Source organism: Pituophis catenifer, unplaced genomic scaffold (genome assembly GCF_029215685.1).
Source record: "Pituophis catenifer annectens isolate HBS135680 unplaced genomic scaffold, rPitCat1.0.hap2 SCAF_6, whole genome shotgun sequence".
NCBI classification, from domain to species: Eukaryota; Metazoa; Chordata; class Lepidosauria; order Squamata; family Colubridae; genus Pituophis; species Pituophis catenifer.
Genome location: NW_027256886.1, coordinates 78,271,144 through 78,292,594, shown reverse-complemented (window position 1 = coordinate 78,292,594; position 21,451 = coordinate 78,271,144). Strand labels below are relative to the sequence as shown.

Sequence of the window (21,451 nt, the reverse complement as noted above, 5' to 3'; positions counted from 1 at the left end):
AAGAGCATTATCAGATTCTATCAAAAGGATTGCACTTAATTTCAGAATGTTATATGTTTGAAAGTTTGTGTGTGTGTGTTATAAAACCACCCAATCACCCACCTACTACAACTTTGAGAGAAGTTCAAAAGCTATTTATAATACAGCATGATTCAGAGGAAAAACATCCAATAGTTAACAGGGCTAAACTAAAATATATAAGAACCTAAGCACCACTTTTGATTCTAGTTAAGGAACAGTGTATCATAAAGTATGAGCCATTTTCTAATTATTACAAAAACCTGAAAGTAATGTTACCCAATACACTAATTCATGAATGGGCTCTCAAAAGCAGGCTCTGAATTGAGTTTCTACAGCATTAAATGATACATCATCCCTAACCACATTAGCAAATAAGCATTTTCAATTCAATTACATGGAATGTAATTTGAAGTGTGTCTACAACTTATATTTTAGCTAAGCCATACGGACATCTAAAACAAAATTTCCTAAATTTAAAAAAGTGATCAAATTCTTAAAGTTGGACACAAACATACAATATTTTGGAACCACATAGATTTCAGCTAAGTAAACCGTATATCCATTCTTGCAAAATACATACATAGTAAAGTTTGCCAAGTTTTGTTGAGCTCCTTCAATTGTTTACTGTGTTTTCATATATTAAAGAAATACTAGTGATTTCTCAAATATATTCTAAAACTTACTGTTCAATACATTATAAACTGGGAAAAAAACAGTCTTTAATTGAGGTGTAAAAACTGCCTCATAAATTCATAAGTGGTGAAGGCAACAGCTTGAGAAGGAATACAACGGATGTAATTCAATGATAATCCACGGTACAATCCCCTTCGTATTCCATGGTTTCCATAAACATACTTCAATGTTTGGATCATTGTACTAGAAAGAGAACAGAGTAAATCTTTGTAAAACAAGAGGTTTTCCAACACTTTACTTCAAACAACATTTTAAAAAGCAGGAACTTTTGCAGTACCTAATGGGAAAATATAGAGATCCCCCTACATTTATTCAGATAGAGGGCAGAAGCAATTTATTATATAATCATGCTAAATTATTGCTAATGAGACTTAATTATTTTGCAAGATGTTTCTTTACATATAAAGAAAATACAACCGGCTGTCAAGATTTTTTATTCTTTTATCTGAAAATCCAAATTCCACACTAATGAATATGAAAATCTTCTACACAAGCTCACTGATGTGACTAGGAACAGTTTTAAAGTGAGAGATTGCAGTCTGTTACAATTCTAATTGTAAATTATACCCGTGTTTCCCCGAAAATAAGACCCTGTCTTATATTTTTTTGAACCTTGAAATAAGCGCTTGGCCTTATTGCCATGCGCTCAAAAGCCCAATTAGGCTTATTATCAGGGGATGTCTTATTTTGGGGGAAACAGGGTAGTAGGTAGACTTCCAAGAGATGTACAGTCTTGAGGCAAGACATTTAAATTAACATGGTGCCAAAATATAGAATAAATGCCACATTTTGGAATCTTATCCGTTGCCACTTTGGAAAAGAATTTCAAGAAAATTTGTTTATAGTTTAGCTTTCTCCATATGGCATAGATGCTATGAACTAATGGCTCATTTTCTTTTACACTGTGTTGTTTCTATTGATTTTAGGATACATGTTATAGATGTCTGACCAGAAGGATTTAATTCCTTCAAATGTTTTGTTTCCTTGCCTACAGAGCTTGGAAAAAATAGACTATTTTGCCCTATTTCTTTTTTGTAGTTCTGCTCTTATTATTATTATTTTTTTAGATGAAACTTTATTATAAATATAAGGTCACTTTACATGGGTCAAGCAGTTTACAAAAATAGTATAACTACAAAAAACTGAAATACCGAAACAAATTAAATTTCATATTTTTAAAAATCTTAAAGGAGTAGTTTTCAGTAGTTCATTTTTCATTTCCCATTATTCTTAGCCATTAATCATTACTTAAATACTGCGCCTTTTATTGAAATATTGATCATTTTTGCTTATATTTGTTTAAATCATTTCAGTTAATTTCCAATTTGTCTATCTTGTTGATAACTGACAGAATTATATACCATTCGTAAAATATTTTATATCAATCTTCCCTCAAATTGTACCTTGGAATAAATTGCACGTTTTCATAACAATTCCCATTGTTCCACTGTAATTATTTAAAGTTTTGCATGCATGTTAAGTTTATGTTCTCATTGTTTTTACTGTTTTATTACTTGCTCAACTGAGATTATGTAATCACTGACCATTAAAACATTCCTCTCCTAATAAAATAAATCATTTGAGGCAATTAGCCTACAATTAGGCTGCCCATGGAACAGCTAAATTTTAACTCTACATAAAAAGTGAAATTAGGGCTGCCCAGTATTAATATGCAGTGTGGTTTGCTGACACCACATACTGAAATAATATCCCTTTATCAGGGATAAGTAGCCTGATGGTGTGAGTACCAATGCTCACAGCCTCATGTGTTTTTTTTCTTGATTGACCCTCCTTTTTTTTAAGCAGCTGGCTTGCTGCAAAGCACAGCATCTGTCTGTTTGTGCTTTGAGCTCATATTTATTTGCATCAGTGGTGGGTTGCTACCAGTTCGCCCCAGATCAGGCAAACTGGTAGCGGCGGCGGCTCTGCCCACCTGCCCGGATGCTTCTGTGCATGCACGTCCACGAGCGATGGGTTTTGAAACTCGTCCCTCCCTGATTTGCATTCATGCTTTTAGGCTCAGAAGAGACCCATAGGGTCAACAGAGATTTTGGGGGAAAGGAGCTGCAATTCAACTTCTGATAGAAAAGATTATTGTGGTTGACAATGTTATTGTGACAGCCACTTTATGAGTGTGGACACCAGGGGTGAAATCCAGCAGGTTCTGGAGAACTGGTAGCGGAAATTTTGAGTAGTTCGGAGAACTGGCAAATACCACCTCTGGCTGGTCCCAGAGTAGGGTGGGAGATTTTGCAATATCCTTCCCCAAGAAGTGGGGAGGGAATGGGGATTTTGCACTGTTCTTCCCCTGGAGTGGGGTGGGAATGGAGATTTTGCAGTATCCTTCCCCCACCACGCCCACCAAGCCACACACCCCAAGCCACACCACACCCACTAAGCCACGCCCACAGAACCGGTAGTAAAAAAAATTGAATTTCACCACTGGTAGACACCACACAATCTCAACATTCCCAATCTAATTTCCCTCCAAAGATGTCTGATGCCAGTGCCAGCTTAATATTGCAACTCCTGTCAGATAAAATCCTCTACCTGTACTTCAAAAAAAACAAACTAAAAGGAATCTGACCTACTAGACACAGATTTTTAACCTAAATGCATTCCTCTTACTTGGAAGCTTACTATAAAGCTATATAATAATACACATGAACCAAAGAACAAAAAGACATTGTTAATATTTTAGAGCCAATATGATACAGTGCGTAGATTTTACTTCAGGCATATGTTTAGTCCAAGAGATGAAACCTACCAACATTTTTCAGAATCGGGAAGTACGGCTCCCAACTGCATTCGTCTACGCGTGACATCTAGAGGGTATCTGGGGAAGCGAAAAAGCATTTTCTTTTATTGCAGTTACAAATAAAATAAGTGCAACTATTCGTACTACAAAATAACAAAAGATATTTACACAAGGAACATGCGGAAAATACAAAGCTGCCTTATATTGTGTCAAGTTAGCTGAATTATCTTCTCTGTCTGGCAGCAGAAATTCTCTGCCAAAGCTTACTATCCAACACTTGTTTTTACTTTTTTTTTTTTTTTTTTAAAGCCGTGCTGACATATTTGGGACTGTATCTTTCTGCATATTAAGAATGTAACTCGCTGGAGAACAATGGAACAATGCTTTATGAGAAAAATGAGAGCAGTCCCAATTATTTCATTTTTATTAAGCATATATCTCACATTTCTATCAAAAGCAGTGCTAAAGTGGCTATCTTAATGGACAGAACACTAAACCGCAATTAAAAACGAATTAGGAGAATCCATGAAATAAGGTATAAGGTGTAAGATCTTAGAAAAGGATATGTTCACTGTATTCAAAATAAATCATATGCTTTGGCACGTTTTATTTTGTGGCAGTTTCAGAATACATGTTTACATGTTTAACACTGGAAAATCAGGGACCAGGCTCCGTATTTGAATTGCCAGGAATAATTTCTTCAGGCAGTATCACATGTTTTCATATCAAACTTTACATTTTAAAAAATGGTAAAGAAGATGAAAAACTTTAGCCCTCCAGAATTTTTTTTTTAGTAAAATTTGGCTATCACATAAGAACGACATAGTAGTAATATTAATTCTGGATGGATGCCACCAACCCCCCAAAATTGTATAAATTGGTTGAAGTAAACCCCAAAAGATCTCAATTCAGAAACCAAAAAGCATTTCCTTTCCTTTGATTTCAATAACAGTTAAAAAGACATGCCATTTCACTGATATCAGCAGAATACTAAAGTTAGACATTTGAAAGAATTATAAACACAACTACTATGCAAATTGAATTTGAAAAATTGGGTTTAAATCTGAAAACCAAGAAAAAATGGAGGTTACATGCTAAAGCTGTATGAAAGAGACGTAACTTGTTTTCAGCTGTGTGTGATCTTTTTTTCTTAAATGTTTAATCCTAATCTATTTCTGCTCAATCATGCGCCTCAATAGGTGGTCAGAGCCACTCATAAATTTCATTTTTAAATTTATCTGTGTGTTGTCTTACAAAATGAGAAGTAGCCATGCCAGCTTTAGCAGAGAAGAACCAAGGTATAACTTGAGTTGGCACAATATGCACTATATATCTTCCTCCAGTACTTTTATGTAAACCAAACCGTGTTAAATTATAATTATGATAAATATGTATTTTTACCATAGCTTTCTACTGTAACCATTGGCGTTCTGGTGGCATTCAAGTGTTCCCTGCCAATTTACTAGTTTGACAAATGCAACCCTATCCTGCGTTGTAGCTGTAGTAAGGCTACAATTTTTCAAACTGAATCTGGAATAATAGTTTATTTACACTCAAACCTCATATAAACTGACAAGGAAAACAGCAGATTGGGGGCTTTGTTACACATAAGCAAACTTATCCCTTCCACTGATTTTAGAGAAAAGGCCTCCGGGGCAGAACCTAAGAGCAACAGCTCTTCTACTGAGGATATTGAATTTGGAGTTCTGCTAGTGTAAGCTTTCTTTGCAGACGGAAAGTTAAATGATGTTGTATTTCATGATTTCTAAAGGTGGAAGGAAATAAAATTCCTAATGCAAGTTAGCCTAACATTTCTTCATTAAGTGCAGTAAAATACTAGAATAACTTACGATATTGTTTGTGCTATGGCTCCAGCTATGCCACCACACAGCAAATTTACATGAGTTTTCAAAACTAAGACATCAGGATTATCTAAGCAAGGCCTCCCGAGCAGGGTAGGCGCTTGAGCAAGTCCCACACTCTTTAAGGTACCAAAGGTAAAAAATGAGAAACCTGAAAGGAAAAAATTTATCTTTAATTGAAACATTACCTCAACAACAAACTGCATAGATGCTATAGGCACAATTCAGCCAAAGAATGAGCTCATTTAAATCTACTAACAGTAGTGCATGTGCCAAGCTCTGTTCCATTATATATCGATTAATTTTAAGCCCTAAATTTTAGTTTGATCATCAAATATACCATGACATTGTCTCCATTTTTTCAAACATTTTTATTGATCACTTACAGCTGACAGTCTTGATATATACCTGACATATTCTGGTATATGGACATTAAGTTCTTACAAAAAGGAACTTTTGGTCTACAGAGTACTAAAATATGGCTGCAATAAAAATGATTTTTTAAAAAAAACAAAAACAATTTGAAATAGCATTTATGATTAAAACCAAAGAAACAGAATAGTCTAAGCAACAGTAAACCAAGAGGATTTAAGATGCTTACAGAAATACTGAAAGCATTAACAACTTAGTGCTGAGCTAAACCTCTGGGATTTAATTAGTGTAGATTACTAGCAAAGTTGAAAAAAGAACATATATACACCCCTCAATCATAGGGGATTCAAAGTGCAATCCCAAACCAGAATTTCAACATTTAAACTAATTAAAACATATACAGAGGTAGAACCTAATTGAAAATTAAAATTTTGTTTATTAGATTTGGGTTGTGACTTCTACTGCAACTGACAAAAAATCCAACTAAGAACCCAAGCCATATGCAAGAAAACTATATTGTATTGTGGAAATTCTGAAGACTGTGTGCACAGGCATTAAAAAAAGGAATATGAAGTCCTTTAAGAAAAAAGAAAAGAAAAAGAAAAAATGATATAGTTCCCAGCCAACAGTTTTCAGTCTATCTTTTAGATTAGACAGAATCTTCCCCATTAGTGGAGGGAGAAAGGAGTGAAGGAAATATTTAGAAATCATAGTCAGGATTAAATAATTTTTGACCAAATATAGACACCATATATCAGAATAGCATTACTGAGGCAGACAAAAAGATTAGCCCTATAAATATCTAGAATCATGGATCTCAAAAAGCAAATAACACGTGTCACAACTTTATCATCCGCCAGACAATGTTGGCTGGCGACCCCCAGGGGGAGAGCCTTCTCGTGGCGGCGCCCGCCCTCTGGAACAACCTCCCCCCAGAGATACGCACAATACCAGACCTCCAGACTTTTCGTCGGGCCCTGAAAACTTATTTATTTCACTTAGCCGGGCTGGCTTGATCCCACTGTTTCGGTTAAATTGAATTGATTTTAATTGGGTTGTTTTAAATTGTGGCCAAAAATATTTAATTATTTTTAAACTGTTTTTAAATTTTGTATGTTCTGTTTTTATTCTGGCTGTTCACCGCCCTGAGTCCCGCTGGAGAAGGGCAGTATACAAATTAAAACAAATAAATAAATATCACATAAATGCTGTGATTTACTTATTTATGCAGATGTTGGGACATAAATATATAATGGGAGGCAACTGCAATGATGACACCACAGAGATCATCATTGTAACATCATCCCAGTATGCTGCAGAAACTACTGTCTTCAGTAAGGATAAATAATATGTTAAGAGTATTGCTAAAAATCAAATATAAGCATGCAGTTATTTTAAATGTCATTTTTATTTTTATTTTTAAAAATACAGACATCTGCGATTAGTCAACAGTAGAAAATATTTTAGTATAGGTGACTTTCAATTTATGGAACTGCCTGAATTGAGAGCACATCCAATAAATTTAAAAATATTGGAAAAGACAACGAAAAGGCAAATAAATCATCATGCACTATGACCAAATTTCATTTCTAGCAGTTCATTACTTTAATTGTTCATGTGCAAAAAGTATTTTAAAGGAAGCAAAGAAAAGAGTTTTCAAATCAAAATTAAACCTAAAGAGGTTCAGCAAAAAAGTCATGTTCAAGTTGTACTCACCCGCATATGGAGCCATTCCGACTATTGTTGGCATAAGTCCACGATAAAATCCTTGCATACCACCTTCCTTTGGCAAAAGCCAATAATAGCAAGAAAACACAAAAATATATAAATTTAGGAGAATTATACATATGAACACAGGAAAGTTTTGAGAAGAAAGCTCGAATTTCCATTTTTTCATATACTATATTCCAAGGCTATGCATGTTTTTTGAAAGAGATGTCCTACAATGCAGCTTGAATCACTAAAACAGTCACAACTTTTTTTCACAACTGCCTTGGGCTGTCTGCACATGTATGTGTATGAACAGCCACTTCAAAGTAGCTGTGAAGGCACATGCAAGCACAAAAATGCCACTGAAATCAGAACCTGACCTGACCACCAAAGCAATAATAAACTGGCTACTCAATTTCTGAATTTCTCAATTCACATGGCATTCATTGATTCTATCCTGTATCTTTCAACCCAATTTATTAAGCTACCATATCAATCCTACCATATCAGTACAAGGTTGCAAGATCTTGCTAAAATGAGAAAGATATTGCTTGACTTTTAAGTCTAATTGTATCTATAGTACATATTAAGTTGGATAAATACAGTCTATCCTTCCCTCTCCACCCTGACATGTATGCATACATATGGTTACAACACTCCTCATTTTCACCCATCATGGCCAATGTGAGCTGGAAGCTATGGACATCCAAGGAATCTGTTGGGCAGACCTGGTTAAAAGTAGCCAATTCATATACTTTCACCAGAACATTTTTGACTCAAAACATCTTTCACCCCTCACTATACCAAAACTGATTTAATTCAGGTATCAGAACAGTTTTGTCTATTCACAATCTGACAATAAAATAATAACACTATAATTTGTCTTCTCCTTTCCATTTTTCCTCTTTTCTAATATCTAGAGCACATGGTGTCCAAATTAGATATACACTACAAGTAGTCGATCTATAAACTGGTTGGTCAGCAACTATTGCTGCCATCTTTCACACCCTCCCCAACTCATGTAGGCCTCTCACATACCTCCTTATATGAGGGGGAGGTGAGGGGGAGTGCAAGAGAGATACCATGGGTGGTGGTGATAGCCAACCGCCATGATCTCTCTCTTGCGCTGCCCCCCCACGTGGTGCCTCTTATGCATCCTGACTCTTCCTTAGATCCTCCCTGCACCACATCTGTCTCTCATGCACTCTCCCCACCCAACCCTGGCATCCCCATGCATCCCCTTTGCTCCCTCCCCGCCCAGCAACAGCCACTTACCTACCTTCAAGCCCGAGATTTGCAACTTCCTGCAAGCTTCCTTTCTTTCTGGGAAGCTGGCAGCAAGTTGCCTTGCCTAGCAACTTTGGAATTCCGTTAACAATGGCAATCAGAACTGTAGGGATCCCCCTCACTAAGTGATGTGGTCATGCTTTACGGCCAAATCACTTAGCAACAGGCATTCCAGTCCCAATTGCTGCTATAAATTGAGGATTATCTGTACTATTACTGTTAACTACAATTCAAATAGGAACTGTAAAGTACTAGGTATAGCAGACAGATGGTGTAGATGCAGAGATTCTTAAAATTTTGTGAGTCCTTTTGAATTTTCAACATTTCTACATAGAAACAACCTAAAATACAATTTATTCTCCTAAAACTAGATAAAGAGAACCCAATTAACAGATGAGACAGAATCATTATACTTGTTCATTGATTTATTGAGGAAAATTATCCAGAGCTATGTAGGCAGAGATCTAATTTTTAAAAATAAGCATTAAGCAAAGTTTGGATCCCATAGATTGTGTAAGTAGAACATGTTTTCGGGGAAAAAAATCAAGCAATTCTTAATAATGAATCCCAGTGATGGTTCATCATTCATAATTTTAAGACATACTAACTGCTACAGCATAAAGATTTGGGGGGAAAATAACAATGGTTTTATTTCATTGCTAGTACCACAAATTGTTTTGGCTGAAAAAAATCCTATAATGAAGGACACGTTTATTCAAATCTGGTCAGCATTTTCACAAGGCATTACTTTTTCTAAGGGGTTACCATTATTTAAACAAATGGATACTAATTTGTCAAAAGAGTCCTTGGTCTACTTTTCTTTATAATTACCCTTTTTAACTAAAATGACTTAGCAATGCTGTTGTAATTGTTGTAATTCCGATTTATGAGAGGCACCCCAGTTGTGTGCCTATTCCATATACAGTATATGAAAATAACAGCGCAAGGGAAGAAGAATTCCTTTCCAATCAAGCCTAGGTGGTTTACAGCTCTTTCTTCTCATTTTCCAAAGTGACCTAGGCTTGTGCTAAAGAAGGGATTTTGAGGCAACTCTTTGCCTTCATGACCAACCTGGGCAGTTGTATTTATTAGCCCAGGCTTTGATTTGGAGTCAATCCCACCCTGAGTTGCCCAACTGCTCTGCTGCTGTTCACCAGAGAAATGCATGCTCAGATCCCGAGTTGAAGAAAAAGTTAAGCTGGTTCTCTTTCAGAGCAATGGACTTTTTTTCACAATTGCATTCTTTTTACTTGTTTTGATTTGCCATTTGCTGTTTTTCCAACAGATTTCTTTATATTAGGTATTACTGCTTTATTTTGTAAATTCTGTAAATATCACAGGTAATTTTAAGGACTCCTTTGATTTAGTTTAGTCCAGGGTGGATAAAAATCAATAATTTTTTTTTAAAAATCAAAAAAATCAGATTTTTTTTTTATTTAAATCGGATATTTTTTATTTAAATCAGATTTTTTTGATTTCTATAGAATTTATTTTAATAAAAAACTTTTGGGGTAAAAAATCTATCGTAAGATAGCTTTCTATCTAAGATACATAAATAATTTAGTTTATTCAGCATGAAATGGAGCTTAGTTATGTAGCATGAGGCTGTATATTCTGCAACACTGGGACTATCGGGGAGTCAACCGTGGGTCAAAGGAGTAGCAGAGATGACAGTGGCTCTTTAAAAATTATGATTTAAATCGAGTTGATTTAAATCAAATCCACTCTGGTTTAATCAGTCACTGTTCTCCTTTCATTAAAAATATACACATTTCATCAAGTGCTCATAAACCATCAACTGGGCAGGAGAAACATTAAACAGAGGAGCGACTTTATTATTCTTATTTGCTACCCTTATAAACATACACTGAGCTTGCAATTTCATTTTTCTTGCTCAGTTTTCAATTTTCTGCTGAGAACTATTACAGAACATTAACAGGTATTTGTAAAGCCATAACGTTGAAGAAAAGCAAAGACAATTACCTTGCTGTAAATGGTCTTGAATGCATGAATAATTCCCCTGTACGTATGATCCCCTTTTACTTGGAATGCCAGCCGTGCTCTCACCATATCAAGGGGGTACGTACATATTACTGCTGTTATACCTTCCAAAAATTAATAATAATTAAAAAATCAGCATACACCCAATTCTAAAAAGGCTTTAGAAATTTGATTTTTATTTCTATTTATTGTAGACATAAGAATGATGGAAGCAATACATTAAAATTAAGATAGTCCACATGGATAGTATGCAGAACCTTGAAGGATTAGTTGATTTAGATTGCTCGCAAAATTACACTCCATGTTGCTCAAATCAGACAACCTACAAAAGCATGGTAATTTTAAAAGTTTTCTTTCATAAACATAGTTTTTAAAAAAAGCTAGCATAAGGAAGCAGGGTGAGGGGGAAATAAGTGTTCAGTACTTTTTTTTTGTTTTGCATTTGGAAAGCTTAAATTCTTCTTAAAATGCCTTTAGAAAGTGATGGGGGATAAGGAACATGTTTTAAATCATTGAAATTAAGCTTTCCCCCCTCTGCTTCAACCTTTTTATTTCCTAAAAGGAAACTGAAAGGCAATTATCTACCAATGCAGCGTTACTACTCAGATTTGAATTACACAAGACACAGGAAATCCAAAGTTGAAAGTTCACACCATAAAGTTTTACCTTTGCCATTCCCAAAGGCCGCATTACAATAGACTTTTCAAGGCATTTTTCTCAGATAATTCTTAAACTCAGTGCCTTCCATTCCCTATGTCTGGTCTTGCAAGCACTAATTTCCAACATTTCTCAACTCCTTTAAAGTGCAAAATTACGCTAGCACCACAAATCAAATTCATCACAGAAGGTAGAAAGGTATTTCAATGGACTTTTCATTCTCCATAAAACACTTGGTGCTCATTGGTTCTTACACTGTATTTACAAATATGGAGACATCCCACAAATTTATTATGTGGCATGATATTTACCATTTGTTCTAGATATATTTTGTCATCACTTTATTAGATCAATCGCTGCGGTATTGGCAATTAAACTTTCTTTTGCAATAGCTTCCATTTATTTCCCCCCTCTTGCTTTTTTTCTTATTTCTTTTCCAATCCAGTCCATCCACTTCAATAAGGATAAGCACTGTAACTTTTCATAAAACTATTCTTTTGTATTAGATTTTCACATGCTGTAAAATAGTTACTATCAGATAATTTCCATTCAAAGTATGGAAGTATATTTACAACGTATGTGGTTCATCTGAAAAATGTTCATACCAATATCTATGAGTAGTGTAGACATTTCTCACTTTTAATACAAGAATTTGTATTAAGAGCCTTGGTACTACAGTGGTTTAAAGCACCCTGTTATTAACACAGCTGCCTGCAATTTACTGCTGGTTTGAATCTCTCCAAGGCTCAAGGTTGACTCAGCCTTCCATCCTTTCTAAGGTAGGTTAAATGAGGACCCAGTTTGTGGGGGCAATAAGCTGACTTTGTATAAATATACAAAAGTATGAAGGCTATTGCTTAACGCACTGTAAGCCGCCCTGAGTCTCCGGAGAAGGGCGGCATATAAATCAAATTAAAAAAAAATTTAAAAAAATAAAAATTGTGTACTGGACTGAATAATCACTTGATAGACAAGCTTAGAATAAAAGAGGTATTTCTTCATGCAATACATTAACAATGTGGCAATGAGATATAGGCATGAATCGTGAGCACTATACTTTTAAACAATCAAACTGGGAATCTACGGTAGTTTGATCACTTTAGTAATTATACTAATCATAGGTGAAATCTGCTTAAGGGATAATCTTAACTCAGTTCTGTTTTGTTCTTTGAGCTTCCAAAAGTGTGCAAGTAGCCACTAATGAAAACAATTTCATTTTTTATAAACTACAGGTAGTTCTGGAGTTACGACAACAATTGGGACCAGAATTATTAGGAGCCTTGGTGGTGCAGTGGACTAAAGTGCTGTTAAGTAGCACTTAGCTGCCTGCAATTACTGCGAGTTCAAATCTCACCAGGCTCAAGTTTGACTCAGCCTTCCATTCTTCCGAGGTAGGTAAAATGAGGACCTGGATTGTGGGGGCAATAAGCTGATTTTGTATAAAAAAGAACACTGCTTAGGGGGGGCCAAAAGCCCTACTAAGCAGGTAGATACAAAAGTATGAAGGCTATTGCTTAACGCATTGTAAGCCGCCCTGAGTCTCCGGAGAAGGGCGGCATATAAATCGAACCAATAAATAAATAAATAAATAATTCCCAATGCAGTTGTACAGTGGAACATCAAGTGATTGCATCGCTTATCAATGGCAATCTGAACTGTCCCATCTGCAGTCATAATCACAGGGTTGCTAAGCAGGAACAGGTGGATGTCCCAGACAAGGAGTGCTGGTGTCCTGGGCAGGCACTACAGAGAGCTGGAGGGCAGAGAGGTACAGTAGGGCACATTCCCTATGGAGCATGGGCAGTTGAGAAATGCTACAGAGCATTAGATCCTGGATCTTGTGCTCCAAAGCAAAGCTCCTTGAGAGTAAAGCAGTGGGAGCAATTTGCAGGAGTGGCAGGAAACTGCCCCTAACAGCTTCCCAATGAATTTGCATGTGGGAAGCTGACAGGGAAGGTTTGGTGTTCAGGTGATCAAGGGACATCACAACCATCCTAAGCACCAGGTGGTTAATTGCAATTACATGACCACAAGGATGTGCGACAGTCAGAATTTTGAGGACCGGTCATAAGTTCCACTCATTCTATAGCATCCTAAATTTGAAAGGTCAATGGATTAGTCATAACTTGAAAAATACCTGTCCCCCTCCTAGCTGTAGCAAATGGAAAAAAACCAGAAACTCTCAAGCCCTAATCAGTCTTCAAAACCTTTTACAAAACTCCTTTACCTGTATTTTGGATGTTTCTGGAAACCTTTTTTTTTTTTTTTTTACTTTTTATCTGATTAAAACAAATTTTAAGGCTGGGTTTTAATTAATTAAAAAAAACCTACAATTTTAGAAATTATAGAAAAGGATACATATACACTGAGAGAAAAAGAGAATGAAGAAAAGAAGAGGAATACCTGCTAAGGATCCAGCCATTAACCGGTGAATATGACTAGAAATGCCAAGCCTGTTCTTTATCACCTACAAAATGATTACATTTGAAGTGTGGAAAAAAACTCTTAATATACCAAAGATAAAGTTTATTATTCCTCACCATATTTCATAACAATTTTTTAAATACAGTAATCACACTACACCCAATTATCTTTGTATTAGCTGCTCTAAGGCATGATTTTACTGAAAAGTAAGTGAAGGTCCTGTATACAATATTAAGCAATAAATCATGATTACACACTAACAAATCAATAACAAACCAATCATATTATGGCTTAGTCTTAGCAACATCTGGAAAATATTATGAAATTGTAAGTTTCAATATGAGTGGCTATTAAATGCATGACACATAAATACATGACTGGAAATGAAATCATATTGACTTCATTTAATGTCAATGAAAATTAAAAGCAGATGAAATAAAATATAGTATAGTATAACCTTTATTGTCATTGTACATCATGTATACAACGAAATTGGTTTTAGCCTGACTGGTGCAATCCATGACAAAAAATACAAACAACATAAATAGTATAAAGAATAATCCCTATGCAAGTAATTAGGGGGGAAAAAGAAAAAGAAAGAAAAAACTAGTCATACGTTTCCGTGTGTGCGTGGAGTGATTGTGGTTGTGTTTAAGAGTATGACAGCCCAAGGATAGAAACTATTTTTAAACCTATTTGTACGGCTAGCTATGCTTCGATGTCTTCTGCCTGATGGTAGAAGTGTGAATATGTTTGTGTGCTGTACTTCCTGCTGATTTCTGGAATAATGCCAATTATTCTGTGACCCCACCAAAAGATTGTTCTCCTTTGGTTCATAAATACAAGTCAAGAAATCATGATTTATTTCAAGACAGTAAAGGAGTTTGCTCTTGGGTTTACTTCTTAAAACAAAGGTTCTATGGAAAGGATTCGTCTTCTGTCCCTCCCCACTAAAAGTTGTGATGCTGGGCTAGGATGTCAGCTGAAAACAAGGAGTTCTGAAATATCCTCCCACAGAATTAATGAAATAGAGTTGGCCCACTGCCTGAGGACATCATTTTCTGTGGAAGAATGTTCCTATCTAAATAAACCCATAATCATTGCTCTGCTATTCTTCCTTTGTTTTAATAGAGTTCAGCAAGGTGGAACTCTTGGTAAACTACACAAATACAAAAATATGTATTTATGAGTATTTAGATTAATAATACAGGGTTTTAAAATCTTTTTTAGCAGCAAAAGCAATGGCATTTTCCTTCCCATGTACATAAGGTATCTGGCTGCTTAATTCTGTCAAAAAAAGGTTATAATGATAGATGATACCACATAGATGAAGTAACAAGATATAGGTTATTTACCTTTTTATACTGACCAAATGCTGTAAACTGAATTGCACCGTATGGAAAGATTCGAATCATCATTGCTCCATTTCCTTTATAGTATCCTAAGAAGCCTTCTTTTTTCGGTACAGCGCAAAGTGTAGAAATCACACCTGTTAGCGTTACAGAGCAAATTAGCATGTTACCATTTTCACCTCAGCATTTTAAATTGTTCACTTATGAAAACTATTCCGCAAAATCCTGTCTTATATAACTTGAAAAGAAAAGTAATTTCTATATGGGCTACTGAAATACTTCCTCTTCAATCAATAAGTTTGCACTAAACCCCTTGATGTATTGTTATTTTTAATTAAAGACCAACTTGGCATTCAACAGAAGTTTCATCAAAATTTTGATTATGCAGATAATCTAATTAAAAAGATAGAACAGCAGGGGCAAAATAAATCTCTCATATCCATATTTTAGGAACATTTTGATTTACGGTATTTTTCGGACTATAAGACACACTTCCCCCCCCAAAAAAAGTGGATGGAAATGTCTGTGTCTTATAGAGCGAATGTTGTCAAAGCCCCGCCCATCCACCAGCCCCCACCCTTTTGCCTCTGCCTCCCAGCAATTTGCCTCCTTGCAGCAAACAGCCTGGTCAGCTTCAGCGTAGCCTGATGTAGCACGAGCAGCTGATTGGCGGTTGGATCGGCCTCCAGAATACCGACAATCAGTTGTTCCAGGCTGCGGGGATCACTGCCTACGCGCACCCCATTTTCGGCCTCTGCACACCCCATTTGCAGCCTCCAAGTGTCCTGTTTTCAGCCTCCAGGCACCCCGTTTTTGGCCTCCGCCCATCCCATTTTCAGCCTGTTCTCAGCGGCAGGGATCTCTGCTGCTGCTGACTGCTGCCAATCCCCGCCGCCTGGAACAGGCCAAAAACGGGATGCATGGAGGCCGAAAATGGGGGGGCACAGAAGCAGTGATAGGCAGTGACGGTGATGGGCAGTGGCAATTCCCGCAGCCTGGCATAGCTGATCATCAGTATTCTGGGAAGCCAATCCTACCGCCAATCGCTGCTCATGCTAAATCAGGCTGTGCTGAAGCTGACCAGGCTGTTTGCTGTTTGCTGCAGGAGGCAAATTGCTGGAAGACAGAGGCAGATTTTTTTCCCCCTTGTTCTCCTCCCCAAAAGGTAGGTGCGTCTTATAGTCCGGAGCGTCTTATAGTCCGAAAAATACAGTAATCTTAATTTTAGAATGAATATCCGTTGTGATTTTAATGGCTTATATTTACTGTTATTCCTGAGCTATAGTGAACAATAGCAGCTCTATAATAAAGTACAGGTGGAAAAATGGATGTAAAAGATTACAAAGTACACCCACAAATCATAACTGAACTAAAACAGATCTAAAGCATTAAAAAGACTGAACACTATTATGTATTTCTATTTTATGTGTTTGTTTCACTATTTTCTATCATTTCAAAACTATTGTGTATTCAAAGTTCTAACCAACAATATTTAAAAAATAATTTGTACTTATTCAAAAACCAGAGAAAGAACTTAATAAATTTTGTTCCAATATAGCTTTCAATTTAGAATTTAGCTTTAAAATCTTAAAGGTCTAAACACATTAATAACCAGGCAGTCAACACTCTGGCTTGAAGGGACCAATTGATATACTTGGTTATTGCAATTGAAAAAAATCTATTTTCTTTACCAATTATAAAAATCACACATTATAAGCAATATTAGATCACATAATATGAATTTTCTTACCTAGATGTTTATAATGATGATTGTGAGCTTGCAACAAAATCTTTACTCGATCTAATGGTGCAATGGTTGACTTGGCACAACATCCAGCAACACCTTTCCAACAAGCAAAAATAGCACTATTTACTAACTGCCAGTTAGTTATTTAGCAAGAGTTATTTTTAAACTTTTATCTTTTCAAGGTTCATCCTGCAATAGGTAAGCACTGCTTTCTCAGTCAACAGTTATAATCTCTGCTAAAAAAATACTCATGTTATTTCTCAATTTCTGATGAAATAGAAGCTACACAGAGAAAAGTATGAAATTGTTAAGAACGCATTTAGTGTATCTAAAATCTCAACGGATCTTTCATAGATGATCATAGTTTTCTAAAGATGTCTATGGAGATTCTCATTCATCCAGGCTATGGTTCTGGCAAGAACTGATGAAGCTTCTTGGATGAGAAGTGAAACATTTACAGGGAAAAAACCAAGGAAGTCCAGTTGCCGTTTGAAAAGCACCTTTGGGGAAGTTTTCTAAAGAAATATTAGAGGTTGACTCAGAGTTGTTAAAGAGTTGGGCAGCATACAAATTTAATAAATTATGACTACCAGAAAATATGAGAATTTAACATCTATCATCTTGTATTTAACATTTAAGAGTTTCATTCAGGAAATTCCTAATTCAGGTCTCACCTCAATCTAGTAAATTAGTCATCATCTTTCACATGTTTTTAACAATGTATTTAATCTATAGAAAGTAAATCTGCAGTGCTATTTAAAAAATCATAGCCAAGTTTTGCTAACAAAGCTGTTAGAAGTGAAGAAACAAAGGAAGAGGGGGGACCTTTAACAATCCTATAGCCTTTACTACCGGTAGCTTTATAGTAAAAAAAAATCCTCAATTTACCATCCTGCATTTGTAAAGCAGTTCTTTGGGAACACAGCCACACAGCATTGCTAAACATAGTAAATACTAAAACAGCTATTAGCTGAATCTGCCAGCTGTGTAGAAACTCTTGAGAATCAGTTCCTTAAAGCCATAAAATCCTATAATTCATGAACTTGTATGACCTGACAGTCCTCCCTGAATTACAGTACTCAGGATTTCTACTCATTTTCTTTTGAAAAAAATGTACAAAGATGAATCATCTGTATTTTTGCTGATCTAGACAGGAAGCAACTACCGGAGCTGGAATGTTTTCTAGGATTTCATGTCTGCCCTCATTTTTGTAATGAGATTTTTGAACTTCCTGTGCATCCCTTCAAAGAAAAAAAATAAAATATTGTGGACATATAAGAACCAATTCAGTATAGTGGTTAAGATGCTGGGTAAAAACCAGGGAATTGTAAGTTCTAGGCCTCCATTAGGCATGAAAGACAGCTGGGTGTCTATGGGCCAGATTTTCTCTGTTGGCCAGGACTACCAGACAGGGTTGTTGTTGCAGGAAAATAGAAGACAGGAGTATGTTCGCCACCTTGAGTCATATATGAAAAAGGATAAGATATAAATATATAAAGTAATATGAGAAAGCAAGCTTTTATGGAACTCCTGTGTTTCAAACCACCATATAATACAGCAACAAAATTTTCTTTCTTGCAACATAGAATTATTTCTGGCTAAATGACAGTGCTGTACATTTTTTTTCAAAAATCAATGTTTTGTCTTTTTTACTTTACCCATTATAGGTCCCCCCTTCAAACTCAGTACAAATTATGTAAGGGAGCTAGTTTTATGTTTTCTAAGGCACTAGGCTGAAAAACTGCGAGATGGTGAATTCTAGTCCCCACTTTGAGCACCAACCCAGCTGGGTGACCTTGACCAAGTCTCTTTCGCTCTCTCTCAACCCAAGGGAGGACGCCATGACAAGCCACTTATGAACAACCTTGCCAAGAAAACTGCAGACTTGCCCAGGCAGGGAAGGGACCAAAAAAAGAGAGAAAAGAAACAAAATTTATAATCTATAAACCCATAATCTTTGTAGGATGCTTTTCAGCTTTAGTAACTCCCCAGTACACATCATATTGATATATTTGTTAGCCATTACTAAACCAGCAGAATGACACCTAACTTGAGTCCCTTGGGAGTTGGGCGGCATAGAAATATGATCAATTAAATTAAATTAAATTAAATTGTCCAACAACTATCTGAAACCTTTTAGGAGGCAATGCAGCTTTTTCCTTAGGGATTCTTTCTTTCCCTGCCAACTTTTCCCCAACTGACATTCCTTCCCCATTTTTCGACCTTAGGAAGGAAGGAAAGAGAGGAGAGGAGAGGAGAAAGAAGAAAGGGAAAAGAGCAAGTAGTACAGTGGACTAAAAGCACTGTTATTAACATCTGCTGCTTGCAATTACTGCAAGTTCAAATCTCACCAGGCTCAAGGTTGACTCAGCCTTCCATCCTTTCAAAGGTAGGTGAAATGAGGACCCAGATTGTGGGGGCAATAAGCTGACTTTGTATAAATATACAAAAGTATGAAGGCTATTGCTTAACGCATTGTAAGCCGCCCTGAGTCTAAATATAAATTAAATTTAAATTAAAGCAAAAAAAAAAAGGGAGGGGAAAGAGGAGGAGGTTAGAAGGGGGGAAGAGAAAGGGAAGTAGGAAAGAGAAGGAGAGGAAGAACGAAGGAAGTAGGAGGAGAAAGAGGAAGGAAGAGAAGGGGAGGAGAAGAAGAAAGGTTGGAGTAAAGGGTAAAAGCAGTCCCGAAAAAGTAAAAATGAAAGTTAAAAGAAAAGATGAATGAAAAATGATGGAAACGACTGTACAGGTAAATGTGTTTATGAGAAATAAAAATAAAAAACCTTTTTTTTAAAAAAAGGAAGGAAGGAGGCAGGCAGGAACAGATAACTTAACGTAGGGTTTTTATTCCAAGATACCAATTCCAAACCCCCATTTAGACGAGGCAGATTCTACAGAGCAGCCCTTCCTAAAAAAATAAAGGGGAAAAAAAATATTATTTTTTTAAAGTTTTAAGAGTCCGAAGCCATTTCTGAGCTGGAGACTTTAACGAGGCCATATCCCGGTTCGGCCGCGAAGAGGAAGCGCCCTCCGAGCCCGCACCAGGCTCCCTCCGCCGGCTTCCCCTCCGGACTCACCTCCGGCCACGAAAGAGCGCAGCCAGTAGAAATCTCGCTGGGTCGGCGACGAAGGCAACCGGGCGCCGGGTCCCGCGGCGGCTTCCGTGGCCATGAAGCCGATAATTGGCTGGCTTTTCCGCACACCAAGACTAAGAGGTGGAGGTGGAGGCGGCGGCGGCGGCAGCAGAGCAGCTTCAGCCCATGCTAGAGCCTCCAGCAGCACATGAGGCCGGACAAGCGGGCCGGACCTCTCCGCCCAGCGAGCCCTGGAGGCGGAGCCATTAGCGCCGCCGCCGCCAAGCTTCCTCGGCCCGTGGCGCCCGCTGATGACGTCATGGGCTCGCTGGGTCAACAGCCAACCCTAACAAAGCGGAGTTTCTCAACCGCGGCACCTGGAAGATGGATGGATGGATGGATCCGATGTTAGTTTGAGATTCAAACTCAAGCTGGCGATCATGGGCACGCTGCAGCTTTTTCAGCGCCTATTACAGAAAGTGGTTGGTTGCTGACTTTCCTCTAAGGTAGTGTTTCTCAACCTTGGTCGCTTGAAGATGGGTGGACTTCAACTCCCAGAATCCCCCAGCCAGCGCTGCTGGCTGGGGGATTCTGGGAGTTGAAGTCCACCCATCTTCAAGCGACCAAGGTTGAGAAACACTGCTCTAAGGATTGTTCAACCTCCCAGCTAACCTGGGACTTCCTTGTGGTCTCCCATCCAAGTGAGTCTGTCATCTGCACCTCTATAACGGTCTGGTTTAGTTCTGCAACCCAACAAGACAGACGCAGACTTCAGAGGATAATTAGAACTGCAGGAAAAAAACAATGGCTACCAACCTGCCTTCCATTGAGGACCTGCATACCGCACTAGTCAAAAAGAAGGCTGTGAAAATATTTACAGACCCCTCGCATCCTGGACATAAACTGTTTCAACTCCTACCCTCAAAAGGACGCTATAGAGCACTGCACACTAGAACAACTAGACACAAGAACCGTTTTTTCCCGAACGCCATCACTCTGCTAAACAAATAATTCCCTCAACACTGTCAAACTATTCAGTAAGGATGCATTACTATTAGTCTTTTCATCGTTCCTATCACCCATCTCCTCCCACTTATGACGGCATGACTAAATTTGTTGCTTGTCTCCTTATGATTTACATTGATAGTTTCCTGATTGCTTATTTGTACCCTATGACTATCATTGTGTTGTACCTTACGATTCTTGTATGTATCTTGTCTTTTATGTACACTGAGAGCATATGCACCAAAGACAAATTCCAATCACATTTGGATGTGTGTCCAATCACATTTGGCCAATAAAGAATTCTATCGATCCTATCCTAAGTTGGGATTTCCTTGTGGTCTCCCATCCAAGCATCAGACTGCTAAGACTTTTCAGTTCTTGAGCCCAGACAGAGGCTGCCCCAACTGGAGGCTCTGGATGGATGGATGATTTCACTCTACAGCTGCCCACTCAGACCCAACTCCAAGCGGGGTCATCAGAGTTAAAGA

At 37.2% G+C, this 21,451-nt stretch overlaps 1 protein-coding gene across 3 annotated transcripts; it reads right to left on the bottom strand.

Moving 5' to 3' along the window:
* Positions 1-634: 634 nt before the first annotated feature.
* SLC25A16 (solute carrier family 25 member 16) lies at positions 635-20,091 on the bottom strand. 3 transcript variants are annotated; one of them, XM_070945632.1, is made up of 9 exons: positions 19,962-20,091; positions 16,888-16,980; positions 15,141-15,274; positions 13,765-13,828; positions 10,687-10,808; positions 7,423-7,489; positions 5,323-5,485; positions 3,482-3,550; positions 635-897 (listed from the first exon to the last, which is right to left on the bottom strand). In XM_070945632.1, exons 1-9 carry the CDS (start codon positions 20,053-20,055, stop codon positions 741-743), a joined length of 963 nt encoding a protein of 320 aa, XP_070801733.1. In that variant the 5' UTR covers positions 20,056-20,091; the 3' UTR covers positions 635-740. The 3 variants fall into 3 exon arrangements, with proteins under 3 accessions (XP_070801733.1, XP_070801734.1, XP_070801735.1); XM_070945634.1 differs by having other exon boundaries at positions 847-897; positions 3,486-3,550; XM_070945633.1 differs by lacking the exon at positions 16,888-16,980.
* Between the last annotated feature and the right edge of the window lie 1,360 nt (positions 20,092-21,451).

Excerpts from the sequence above, each read along its gene's own strand:
- SLC25A16 (XM_070945632.1), bottom strand. The coding sequence starts at position 20,055 with ATGGCCACGGAAGCCGCCGCGGGACCCGGCGCCCGGTTGCCTTCGTCG. Across the intron at positions 16,981-19,961 it reads GCGCTCTTTCGTGGCCGGAG|GTGTTGCTGGATGTTGTGCC; the intron begins GTGAGTCCGGAG and ends CTTGTTGGAAAG. Across the intron at positions 10,809-13,764 it reads AATGGCTGGATCCTTAGCAG|GTATAACAGCAGTAATATGT; the intron begins GTATTCCTCTTC and ends AATTTTTGGAAG.